The 12568-nt window shown below is 61.5% G+C and overlaps 1 protein-coding gene across 3 annotated transcripts in view; it reads left to right on the top strand.

The window, feature by feature from the left end:
• The window catches only part of GAK (cyclin G associated kinase), an 89107-nt gene that overhangs the window by 43982 nt on the left and 32557 nt on the right, over positions 1–12568 (top strand). For all 3 annotated transcript variants that reach the window (XM_045391989.2, XM_005554253.4, XM_005554252.4), the window contains 6 exons: positions 2454–2544; positions 3910–4033; positions 7883–7932; positions 8451–8599; positions 9158–9280; positions 9942–10075. In XM_045391989.2, coding sequence (XP_045247924.2) covers positions 2454–2544; positions 3910–4033; positions 7883–7932; positions 8451–8599; positions 9158–9280; positions 9942–10075 — 671 coding nt within the window. The remainder of the gene's footprint in view (positions 1–2453; positions 2545–3909; positions 4034–7882; positions 7933–8450; positions 8600–9157; positions 9281–9941; positions 10076–12568) is intronic.

Here is a 12568-nt window from a genome sequence, read left to right as displayed (position 1 = left end):
CGTGAGCCCCCAATCCCCCCACAGAAGGGAGGGAGGCACACGTGAGCCCCAAGTCTCCTATCACAGAGGGGAGGGTGGCACGTGGCTGTGCTGCTTCGTCCAGACCCTGCATCCTGGGGGTCCCTGCCCTCCTCAGTGTGGAGCCACAGGCTCTTGAGGGCCCTCCTGCGTGGGCAGGGCACCACCTCAGTCCAGGGTCGAGACCCCGCGGGCACGCTGGGGCCATTGCCAAGGTCTTCACACTCTGCACACGCTCTTCTGGCCTCCTTGAGTTCTGTGGGCGCCTTTCTGGATTCTTCCCCTGACTGGGTGGCATGAATTGCTCCTGCGTCTGTTTCTCGGGTTTAGTGTCTAGGCCAGCTCAGCTGGCCCTCAGCTCTGGGCGTCCTGGAGTTTTGTTGAGTTGCTCCTGTGTCTGTGTCTCTGGCCCTCAGCTCTGGGCGTCCTGGAGTGGCGTGAGCTGCTCCTGCATCTTTGTTTCTGGCCTTCAACTCAGCTCTGGGCGTCCTGGTTGCAGTGGTGTCAAGGCTGTGCCCGGCCAGGGACCGCTGCGGGTACCGGTGGCTGCCGGCAGCATCAGGGCCTGGGAGACTGAGGCGCATGGGGCCGCGTGCTTTGTGGAGGTGTGAGGCCTGGGAGGCAGCAGCAGTGTTAGCTGGAAGATGCTTTCATGAAAGTCTTTTGGCCCAGCCATGGACAGGGTGTACCATCTCCATCGCCAGATCCTCGAGGCAGAGCAGACATGCGGCCCGGCCCCCACTCACGGGGAGCAGGCAGGCCCCTGGGCATCCCAGCTCAGGGCCCAGTCAGGACACGCAGGGACCCTCGGCGGCCCTCGCAGGGGTCCGCGTCCAAGGACCCAGCACTGTTGGCTCCTGCTTTTTGTCCCCTTTTCAGCCCTTGGGTCGTTTCCACTCCCTGGTAGCTGGAAGCCAGAACCTCCAAGGCCGCTGCAGTGGAGCTGACCCAGGCGGTGGGTGTGGAGCATGGGGAGGGAAGGTCAGAGCTGCTGCCCGGAGTCCCTGGCTGAGGACAGGACCCTGTGGGAGGAGGAAGGTTTGGGCTGAGTGGAGGGTTTGCAGTTCCTTTGGGGCCACTTGGGTATGGAGACCTGGGAGCAGGGGAGTGCTGGGGAGCCCCGTGCAGACAGGGAGAGGCTGTGGTCCCCTCCCTGGCGGCCACTGTGGTGGGCGCACCGGCGGAGGGAGCCCTGATGCCGGGTGTGGGAAGCATTTTGAGGTGTGGGGCGCTCTGAGGGGGGAGAGTTGATGTCACTGGTGGCCTCTCAGCAAGCTTCCCTGGGGGTGTCAGAGAGCGGCGGGAAGGGATCACTCTCGGGGGTCCCGCTCTTCAGCAGCCTGGGCCTCGCATCCCCTCGCTCGGTGGCTCTTTCCAGAAAATGCCTGCCCACTCCCCCGGAGGTCACAGAGGACTGTGGCTCACAGGGAGGTGTGGCCTCTGGCACCCTCGAGTGCGCCGGCGGGATTCCTGAGGGGGCGGGAGGAGGTGCCGCTGGGCAGATGGGCAGACTCGGGCCGCTAGTGATGGGGCGGGGCCCTCAGTGCTTCTGATCTGAGTGCTTCTAGGCCGGGACCCCACGGGGACAAACGTTAGACCCCTGCTTAGGCCAACCGACTACCCCAGAAAAAACAGTCCACGATGGAGCTGAGCTCACAGGGAGATAAAATACTGCCCCCAAGAGGTAGTGAGCCTCACGGGGTGGCCCCAGAACCCAGGACCTGAAGCGATGGAACGTTTGGGCATGGGAGGCGGAGGCTGCAGTGAGCCGAGATCATGCCACTGCACTCCAACCTGGGTGACAGAGTGAGACTCCGTTTCAAAAAAAAAAAAGCTGGGTGCGGTGGCTCACCCCTGTAATCCTAGCACTTTGGGAAGCCGAGGCAGGCGGATTGCCTGAGCTAAGGAGTTCGAGACCGGCCTGGGCAACATGGTGAAACCCCATCTCTACCAAAATACAAAACAAATTAGCCGGGCGTGGTTGTGCAAGCCTCCAGCTACTCTGGAGGCTGAGGCAGGAGAATTGCTTGAACTCATGAAGTGGAGGTTGCAGGGAGCTGAGAGAGTGCCCACAGCTCTCCAGCCTGGGTCACAGAGCGAGACTCCGTCTCTACCAAAAAAAAAAAAAAAAAAAGATGGTTGAACAGACTGGGAAGAGAGAGAAAAGGAAAAGGAACAGAATCTGCAGCCCAAGAGTCTGAAAAGCTGGGCTAGAGCGCTGAGCACCCAAGGCAGGCTGCGGGGTGAGGGGATGAGGGCTGCATGCGTGGTTTTGTTTGTTGAGTTCCAGCTGATGCTTTAGCCTGCGGGAAGTTCCTCCCTTGCACTGTGTCGTAGATCAGGGAGCAGAAGATTGAGCTCTGAGGGCACCCGTGCCATGCCTCTCCCCGACGTGGGAGTTCAGAGAACTGACCTCTGCACTTGCATCGTCACAGCTTCTGGAGCAGAATGGAGGCTATGGGAGCACCGTGCTGTCCCGAGGGCCACCCCCTCTTGTGGGCCCCGCTGGCAGTGGCTACAGTGGAGGTGAGTGTCCTGTCCTGCGCCCACCACCCGTCCCTCGCTCCAGCTGTGCCCCAGGCACCCACGGCACATCGGGACGGAGTCTGGGGTCTTTCTCTCCCGGGCCTCTCCTCCCACCGGCGACAACTGCGAGGTCGGGGTCCCTCAGCGCACCCTCGGGTTCGGCAGTTCACTGGGGCTCACAGGGCTCAGCAGAGCTGGTGTCTTGGTGCAGTTCAGGAGGGGGACGGGATTCGGACTAAAGCCAGCCAAGGGAAGAGACTCCAGGGCAGAGCCCAAGAGACTGGGCCCAAGCGACCAGGCGGCCTCGCTCAGGAGTTCTGTGGGAGGCAGCCTGCACCATGGCCAAGACCCCAGCATAGATCACGTTGTAGTGTCTGGCACAGCCCAAGGCCCCAAGGAAACAGACACCCCTTTTGGGGATGGAGGGGGCGTCCCCGGTTCCTTCCCAGGCGCTGGGGATGAAGGGCCAGGCCTGCTGTGGGCAAGGTGAACCCTTCACTGCAGCAGCGACCCTGAGGCCGGGGTGCAGGAGCAGGCATTGGACGGCGGAGGGCGGTGGGGAGACAGTTCTGCCACTAATGTGAGGGGGTCCCTTCTGCCACGTGAGGAGTGGGCACCTGTGATGGGCCTGGGTGTCCCTGGAGGGCCCTCAGCTGGTGAGGAGGGGAGAGGGCCCTGGAGACAGATGCTGCATGCTCTTGGGACTTTGTGCTGCGAGCACTCCGGAAGGTTCTGGGCCATTGAGGACGTGGCCCTGACAGGCAGCGGCTGGTTATGCAGCTCTGCATGGCCCTGACCCCTCCCGACCTTGCCCCCCATCCCCACTGGGGTGTGGGAGGTTTCACCTGGGTCCTTCAGCTCTGCTTCCTAGGGAGGAGCTCGGCTCCATGTCTGGGGCACCCCGTCCGTGCAGTGTGGGTCCTGCACATGCAGGTGTGGTGGCCGGCTATGTCTCTGCTGGCTGGAGGAAGGGTGAGTCCTCGAGCTGCTGGGTTCTGCAGTGCCCCGTCTGCTCGGTGCTGCCAGGGGCCACCACTCTGCCTTCACGTCCAGGGTTATGGTGACCTGAAGCTGTGGCCGTGAGGCCGGCCTATCCCCGCAGACAGAGTCCCAGCCCCAGCTGTGCTGAGGCGGCCGCATAGCCCTTCCGCACCCAGATTGGCCACTTTCTGGGTCTCTGGAAAGGCTGAGGACAGGGTCAGACCTGCCAGTGCTGAGGCCTGGCTTGCTGCTGGGTACATGTGGGTTGGGGGCCTGGCCATACCACCCGCTCCCTGCTCTCGCTGCCTGGGCCCAGCCAGCAGCCCGCGCCTGGGGAGGTGGGACGGAGCACCTGTGGGCTGCTGAGACTGTGTCTCCCTGCAGGCCTGGCCCTGGCGGAGTACGACCAGCCCTACGGCGGCTTCCTGGACATTCTGCGGGGTGGGACGGAGCGGCTCTTCACCAACCTCAAGGACACCTCCTCCAAGGTCATACAGTCCGTCGCTAAGTGAGTGTGAGGCTCCAGAGCCCTGGACCTGCCGTGTGCTCGTTCCAGGCTGCAGCCCCGGCGCTTGCTCCCTGGCCGCGGTGGAACAGCTGGTCATCAGGCCCCACAGGCGCCCCTGAGGCAGTGGGACAGCATCACCCGCTTCTCCCAGGGAGTCGGAATGAGCCCAGCACCCCACAGAGCCGGGCAGATCCCTTTCCATTGACCGCCTGGGGGGCAAGGCCCTGCTGGGGAGACGCCTGTGCCCGCCCCTCCCTTGCTGTGATGACGCCCCTCACTCTGGGGCCTTCCTGGGTTGTTCCCGGGACTCTCTGGTGTGAACTGGGTGAAACAGCTGTGGTGGCGCCTCACTGAGCCAGTCCCCTGAGTTAAAGCCCTAGTTACTCAGACTTAGGCCAGGTGGGTCCCGGCCTGTGGTGGGAGAAAGTCTTCCTCTGGGTGGGCTGTCCAGGGGCGCGTCTGTGTGGGAGTGGCCCCTGACATCGGCCCACAGGCCCGGCAGCCTCTGCTCACAGAGCACTGAGAATGTTCCAGAGTGCGGCCCCTCTGCATTGCGGGGTCCACATGCTGGCTCTTCTGGAGGAGCTGGGTGCCCGGGAGCATGCTGCACTGCTCATCTGGCCCGGTGGTCGCACCAGCTCAAGGGCGTCGTGTGTGTGTGTGAGCCGCGTGCACCTGTACGCATGTGCGCGAGTGCCTGTGAGTGCGTGTGAGCCGCGTGCACGTGTACGCATGTGCGCAAGTGCCTGTGAGCACGTGAGCCACCTACATGTGTACGCATGTGTGCGAGTGCCTTGTGAGCCGCGTGCACATGTATGCCTGTGCGCGAGCCGCCTGCACGTGTACGCATGTGCACGAGTGCCTGTGAGCTGCATGCACGTGTACTCGTGTGTGTAAGTGCCTGTGTGTGTGAGCTGCGTGCATGTGTAAGCATGTGTAGGAGTGCTGTGTGAGGGCCTGTGTGTGTGAGCTGTGTGCCTCTGTGTGTGCTGCATGTTTGGGTGTGTGAGCTGTGTGCCTTGTCCCTGTGCAGCTTTTTGTGGAGAGAAACTTGTTCTTAGTGGGCCGTCCCCAGAGCAGGGCGTGAGCTCGCTCACACCTCTGGGTGCCTCCTCTGTGACGTCTCCTGCCTGAGTTGTGACTGATGGAAGATCAGAGGCAGCTCTGTCTGGTCCCAGCGCACTGCCCACTGGGCCCAGGAGTGTGGCTCCTGCAGGGTCCTGACGGGTGGCACTGCGTGTGGAGTGCCAGCGGGGCCAACCATGGACCCATGGGGATGAGCGATTCTCCAGCATCATCTTGGTGATAGTGATGTTGGGATCAGAGTGGAAACGGACAGAGAGGATGTGGCAGCAAAGCCATATGTGAAAGTCAGCAGGAACAGTCACTTTCAGTGTCAGTAGAAAGGGATGGATGTCGGGCCCCAAAGCACCCCAGACTGGCTGGTTCCCCAGAAGACTCATGGTCTCCTCGGCCACAGTGCATTGTGGGGACAGGCAGAGCGGAGTCAGCAGAGGGAGGAAGCATGTGGGGTGTCCAGGGCGCCAGGCACAGCTCCAGGGTCCTCCTTGGGGGACTGCAGGCCACGCTCCCTCCCCAGCAGCTGTGGGGATGGTGGGAGCTGCTGTCTGCCAGAAGCCTAAGGCTGCAGGGGCTGGTCCTAGACATGGCTCTGCTGGGACCCGTGGGTTCCAGGCCCTAGGAGGACGCAGTTTGGCTTGAGCGGGTGCTGCTTTCACGGCGCTCAGGCACAGCCAGCTGCTGCTTGTTAGGGGATGGTGGGAACTCTCCCCACACCCCCAGGTGCTAGCTGAGGGCAGCCCTGCTGTTTTGATCTGCTCTCTGTTCACACCATGTGCTTGAGGCAGAGGAAGCTGCATAAACTCGTGTTTGTAAAGTTGACTTGGAAGCCACGGTGAGTTCTGGCCGGGCCTGGAGGCTCAAAAGATGGCTTGGCACAGTGACTTGGCACGGTGGCTCATGTAATCCCAGCACTTTGGGAGGCCGAGGAGGGAGGATCACTTGAAGATAGGAGTTTGAGGCCAGCCTGGACGACATAGCAAGACCCTGTCTCTACAAAAATAAAAAAACTAGCTGGGCAAGGTGGCGTGCCGCTGTGGTCCCAGCTACACTGGGGGCTGAGGTGGGAGGATGGCTTGAGCCCAGGAGGTTGAGGCTGCAGTGAGCTGTGATTGTGCCAGTGCACTCCAGCCTGGAGTGAGCAAGACCCTGCCTCAATTTAAAAAAAAAAAAAGGGACAGTGAGTTAATTTGTGTTTCTGGCTCTCCCCAAGGAGAAGCCTGGGAGTCAGGACCTGGGTGGCCGCGAGCCCCTGGCTGCCCTGGTGCTTGGTGTTCTCTGGAAGCTGGGGCGTCGGAGCCTGAGCCCTGTGTCTGGGCCTTGGTTTCTCTCCTGTCAGTGTCCAGGGGAGCCCTAACACACACACCCCCTGGTACACGTGCCTGAGGCCAACACAGCCAGGTGCACGGGGCCCCCGCAGGGCTGCTGGGGTGGGTGAGATGTGCGTGGATCCTGTGGCACTCAATGCCCACCTTTGCTTAAGGCGTGTCAGCTCGCTCTGGTTGCTGCTGCCCCCCGTGGTACAGGATCTGTGCGGATTTCACCATGTTGGCCAGGCTGCTCTCGAACTCCTGACAGGTGATGTCCCCGCCTCGGCCTCCCGAAGTGTTGGGATTACAGGCGTGAGCCACTGCACCTGGCCCTTATTTTTGTTTTTCTGCTGGTGATTAGATTATGGGTCCAGTAGCCATGCTTCATGTGGCCTGTTTGTCTCTTGCCCAGCGTCCTGTGCTGCAAAAGTGGCCGAGCGTCAGGCTCACCGTGCCTCCCGGTCTTCCCTTGTTGCTTTGGAAGACCCACATCCTAAGTCAGCACCTGCTTTGTGGGTTTAGACAGCTTTTAAAATGTTTGAATGCACGGAAGACCCACGTCCTAAGTCAGCACCTGCTCTGTGGGTTTGGACAGTTTTTAAAATATTTGAATGCACAGTCACTTTCAGGTAATGGTTTGGTCGTGTGTATTTGGGTCATTCATCTCTCTGGACCTTTTTCCAAGCTTTCCTCTGATGAGGACGGCCCCTCTGCGGTGTGCCTAGCTGAGGTTGCTCCTAGCCCAGCCTTTCCGGTCTCCGTAGCTTCCGGCCAGCTCTGCCCTGGGAGGGAGGCTCCCTTCTGCTCCTTCCCTCACAGGATTGGCTTGGCTGTTCTTGCACAGCTGCTGCTTCCAGTGAATTGTGGGATAAACCTGTCAGGGTCCTTGCAGAGTTATTGAGGGTTTTGATCTCTGTGTTACCGGTTCCGTGGACCTAGTGTGGGGGACAGTTGGTCTGTAGAGAGTTGCCTGTGGCCACAGCAGGGGGCTTCTAGGCACTCAGGGTAGGGGGGCCCTCTCTGCCTCCAGTGGCATCTGTTGGCATCCCACTGCTGCAACTACCAGGCCTGGGCAGCGCCTAGAGCCTGGCATGACCCGTGACCATCGTCCAAGCGACCCCTGCTCTCCGGCCTTCACCTTCCACCGGTGTCGCCGTCCCTCCCTGGAGAGCGCAGGGGAAGGGGCAGTTAGACAGCGGACGTCTTTCCTGTCTCGTCCACACCTCCACCACCTGCAGGCTGTCATTTCCATCCTCTTCTGATGTAGGGGTCAGCTCCATGGCCCACATACACCCGGGAACCTGCCCACATGCCTGTGCACATGCACGTTCCTCGTGGGATGCAGCCTCCACAGTGAGAGCCCCATGGCTTCTCCAGGCCTCGGGCTCTGGCTTCAGCCCTGTGACTTAACTGTGGAGTGTTTCTTGTCATAATCAAGTTTTCTTCTTTTTAATTCCAGTTACGCAAAGGGTGACCTGGACATATCTTACATCACGTCCAGAATTGCAGGTACGTGTGCACGTGAGGCTGTGGGATGCGCCCTGTGTGCCCAGTGAGTCCCTGCTGTGTGTCAGGGCACAGGTGCCTCTGCTCCAGCCTCCTCTGCAGCCACAGACTCACAGGGACGGCCTGTGCCCAGCGCCTCCAGGCGCAGCAGTGGACAGGGTCAGCCCCAGCCTGGTGCCTCCTATGGCTCCCTGAGGTCATGCTAGGAACAACACAAGGCTGTGCACCAGGCATCCCAGTCACTCATCCCGGTGCCTGGAGATCGGGCATGTGTCAGAAAGCTGTCTCAGGAAGTCCCAGCCACTGGCTGGCGGGCGTGTGGCTGGGTCCGCGCTGCTGGGTCCACCCAGGCCGGGAGTCTGCGGAGGGTGAGGGGGCCAGCTTTGTGGGCAGTGGCTGGTGGAGCTGCTGGAGGCTGTGCTTGCCCGGGAGCGTGAGGAGCAGCAAGGCCTCAGCGGCAGCGTGGCCACAAGGTACACGTCTCCCGGGGACGGCGGCTGACGCAGGCCTGCTTGTTTCAGTAATGTCGTTCCCGGCAGAAGGTGTGGAGTCAGCGCTCAAAAACAACATCGAAGACGTGCGGTTGTTCCTGGACTCCAAGCACCCGGGGCACTATGCTGTCTACAACCTGTCCCCCAGGACCTACCGGCCTTCCAGGTTCCACAACCGGGTGTGTGGCCACAGGCTTTGTCTTGGTGCCACTGTGGCAGCTTCCTCCTGCTCCAGTGCAGGGGTGTAGCTGAGGGCTTTGGCCAGGGTGCGGCTGTGATGGGGGCAGCCGGAGGTCCCCTGAGGGGCTACAGAGTGTGGAGCAGGAGGAAGCGAGGTGGGGTCTCTGTTGCTCTGAGGACGCCGCTTGACGGGAACCCTGGAGGCCCCAGCTCTTCACTGCTTCCTGCCTGCCAGAGGGTGCTCGAGGCCGCAACATTCCTTCCAGACATGACCCCTGTCAGTATGCAGGGGGACCCAAAGCCAGGAACAGCTGACCGAGCTCTGTCTGCAAGGCCAGTGGCAGCCCTGGTGCTCAGATGCTGCAGAGGCTCTCGGTCTGCAAGGCCAGTGGCAGCCCTGGTGCTCAGGTGCCGCAGAGGCGCTCGTGCAGATGGACGCCTGTTTATGACGCCAGCTGGCAGAGGCCCCTGCGCTGCAGGCAGGCTGTCCCTCTGATCTGACCAAGGCTGGGGCGGGGCTCTTCTGCCGTCCGTGCCACCGTGCCCTGTCCCCACAGGTCTCCGAGTGTGGCTGGGCAGCGCGGCGGGCCCCGCACCTGCACACCCTGTACAACATCTGCAGGAACATGCATGCCTGGCTGCGGCAGGACCACAAGAACGTCTGTGTCGTGCACTGCATGGTGAGCTCCAGGGCCATGCCCTGGCGCCGTCTTTTATCAAAGTTCATTATTTCATGCATAGTTCAACGGCATCCGAGCGCCAGTCGTGAGCTGGGGCCTGTTCTTCACCCTGGGACACGGAAGAAAGTCCCTGTGCTTAATGTCTTCGGGTGTGGAGGGGACAGATGCCAGATGGCCCTGCCCTGCCCTCCCCTCCCCATGTGGCCCTGCCTGGCTTTGACCTGCACGCCTGTGTGGAGGCCACTCTGCTGTGTGAGGAGCCCATCTCCCCTCCTGCACAGTGGCCACCTAAGAGTCACCTCCAGTTTCCCCATCTGCAGTGCGAAGCTTAGTGGTGGTTGAGCCTCCCAGGCTGTGGCAGCTGCCACTGTGGTTGATGGAGTTGAGGTTTCCATGAGGGGTCTCTCGCGGGGGTACCGGGCACCAGCAGAGCCTGTCAGAGCGGCCCTAGCCCTGCTCTTCGTTAGGGAACCTTCGGTCTCTGTTGGGCTCCGTTCTCGCCTCGGCAGGCGTGTTATGTGGTTTCGTAAACATGTCCCAGCCTCAGAGAGAACAACCCTGCGTCCCCGTGGCCATGGGGCGGGTAGGATGGCCGAGGACCCCGCCAGCCCTTGTCCTGCGTGAGTGCGAGGCACGTGCGAGACGTGTCTGTCTGTCCTAGGACGGGAGAGCCGCGTCTGCTGTGGCTGTCTGCTCCTTCCTGTGCTTCTGCCGTCTCTTCAGCACCGCGGAGGCCGCCGTGTACATGTTCAGCATGAAGCGCTGCCCGCCAGGCATCTGGCCGTCCCACAAAAGGTACCGCGTGGCCCCCCGGGGACGGGACGGCTCCGGGCCCGTGTGGCACAGCCGCCATCGCTGCGGTGTCTCCTGGAGGGCCAGTCGGTGCCACTGCAGGCGCTGGTGGGAAAGGCAGGCCCAGCCTCGCTGAGCCACAGCTGAGCCCTGGGTTTATGCCCACCCAGGGAGGGTGGGCCCTCAGCCGCGGTGGTCCTGACGGCTGTGGGGCAGCACCTGCCTAGTTTCTGGGTGGACGCGAGGTTCTCTGGCAAATGCCACATGTAGCCCGTGCTCGCTGGGCTGGGCTGGGCAGGGGCGGCTCCTCTTGGGACCCCGCTCTGTCCCTCCTGCAGGAGTCCTCTGTGGTGGGCTCTGGTGGATAATGCATGTGAAAATGCCGTGTGGACCACCTGAGACAGGTGCTGTGTGCAGCACCTGACGCTGCTCAGACCCGAGTGAGGCTGCAGCATGTTTAGGGCCCTGCCAAGTGCAGGCTTCCGTGCCGGTCACCTCAGCACGCAGCAGACTCTCCCTGGCCGCGTGGAGGAGACTTTCTCAAACGGGAGTGCGGCCACAGCGTGTTTAGGGCTCTGTTTTTCGAGGCTGCAGGTGTCTATGCCGAGGAGTCCTTCCCAGCATAAAGCCTCCCCTGGCCTTGGTCTCACTGAGGACCTGGTGAGGCTGGAGCAGCCTCCCAGCCTCTGAAAGAGCAGGCCTTGACCTGGACCACAGACGGCCCAGGAGCAAAGGCCGGCCCCGTGGCCCCACCATGGCGGGAGGGAAGAGGAGGGACCCAAGCTTCGAGGGACTCCCCATTCTTCATCCCGTCTGGACGGAGCGCACAGCCTGTGGACAGGGCGAGTGTCGGGAGGCCGATCCTGCTGCTGTGGATCCCTAGGGAGGGCCCCACCTTGTTTGCTCACAGCCTTATGGGGAGGAGATTGTGGCCGCCCCATCCAGCTGTTTCTGTGACCCCAGCAAAGTCGGGAACCCCTCCACACATTGAGCTGAAAGCCATTGGCACCCCCAGGCCAGGTGCGGTGGGGCCTGCTCAGCAGGGGGCATCTGAGAACCAGGGAGTCTCTTTCCCTGTGAAGTGTGGTTGGGCTTCCATGACCCCACCAAATCCCACAGCTCCTTCCTTGGAGGAGCAGAGAAATGTGCAGAGTGCCGCTCCCACCGGGCAGGTGGCTGGACCAGCGTCAAGTTCATGGCCTTTCCACATCTCTGGCCCAGAATCTAAGGAGAGTCAGGTGCCTGTGGGAGGAGGTGTGTGTGTGCACTGTCTGGGTGGACATAACTAGACCCCAGAAGAGAAGGAGGCCAGAAGGAGTATAACCGGTGGAGGCCAAGTGTCTCAGTGGGCGAGTGAAGCCTCCAGGGTTGCAGGACTGGAAGGGTCCTTGCCCTCTGGAAGGCACAGTCTCCATGGGCACCCACAGGACAGATGGGAGAGTGAGGGCTGGGCAAGGGGACACAGCTACTATGAGGGAGGCTCAGACCTGGCCGAGACCCTTTTTTCTGCCTCCAGATGGAGGAGATGAAAGAGCTGCACCCTGTGACTCTTAGGGAAATTGAAGTAACTGATGTGCTGAGGACGCTCATGCAGGGTGCGTGGTCCAGTGGATCACTTTCAGAGCCGTGGAAAGAGGACGCTCATGCAGGGTGTGTGGTCCAGTGGATCACTCGTCACAGCTGTGGAAAGAGGACGCTCATGCAGGGTGTGTGGTCCAGTGGATCACTCGTCACAGCTGTGGAAAGAGGACGCTCATGCAGGGTGTGTGGTCCAGTGGATCACTTGTCACAGCCGTGGAAAGAGGACCCTCATGCAGGGTGTGCGGGCCAGTGGACCACTCGTCACAGCCGTGGAAAGAGGACGCTCATGCAGGGTGTGTGGTCCAGTGGATCACTCGTCACAGCTGTGGAAAGAGGACGCTCATGCAGGGTGTGTGGTCCAGTGGATCACTCGTCACAGCCGTGGAAAGAGGACGCTCATGCAGGGTGTGTGGTCCAGTGGATCACTCGTCACAGCTGTGGAAAGAGGACGCTCATGCAGGGTGTCCGGGCCAGTGGACCACTCATCACAGCTGTGGAAAGAGGACGCTCATGCAGGGTGTGTGGTCCAGTGGATCACTCGTCACAGCCGTGGAAAGAGGACCCTCATGCAGGGTGTGTGGTCCAGTGGATCACTCGTCACAGCCGTGGAAAGAGGACCCTCATGCAGGGTGCGTGGTCCGGTGGATCACTCGTCACAGCCGTGGAAAGAGGACGCTCATGCAGGGTGCGTGGTCCGGTGTATCACTCGTCACAGCCGTGGAAAGAGGACCCTCACGCAGGGTGTGTGGTCCAGTGGATCACTTGTCACAGCTGTGGAAAGAGGACCCTCATGCAGGGTGCGTGGTCCAGTGGATCACTTGTCAGAGCCGTGGAAAGAGGACCCTCATGCAGGGTGTGTGGTCCAGTGGATCACTCGTCAGAGCCGTGGAAAGAGGACCCTCATGCAGGGTGTGT

This window comes from Macaca fascicularis, chromosome 5, assembly GCF_037993035.2.
Source record: "Macaca fascicularis isolate 582-1 chromosome 5, T2T-MFA8v1.1".
Classification (NCBI taxonomy): domain Eukaryota; kingdom Metazoa; phylum Chordata; class Mammalia; order Primates; family Cercopithecidae; genus Macaca; species Macaca fascicularis.
This window is presented reverse-complemented; position numbering and strand designations above follow the sequence as displayed.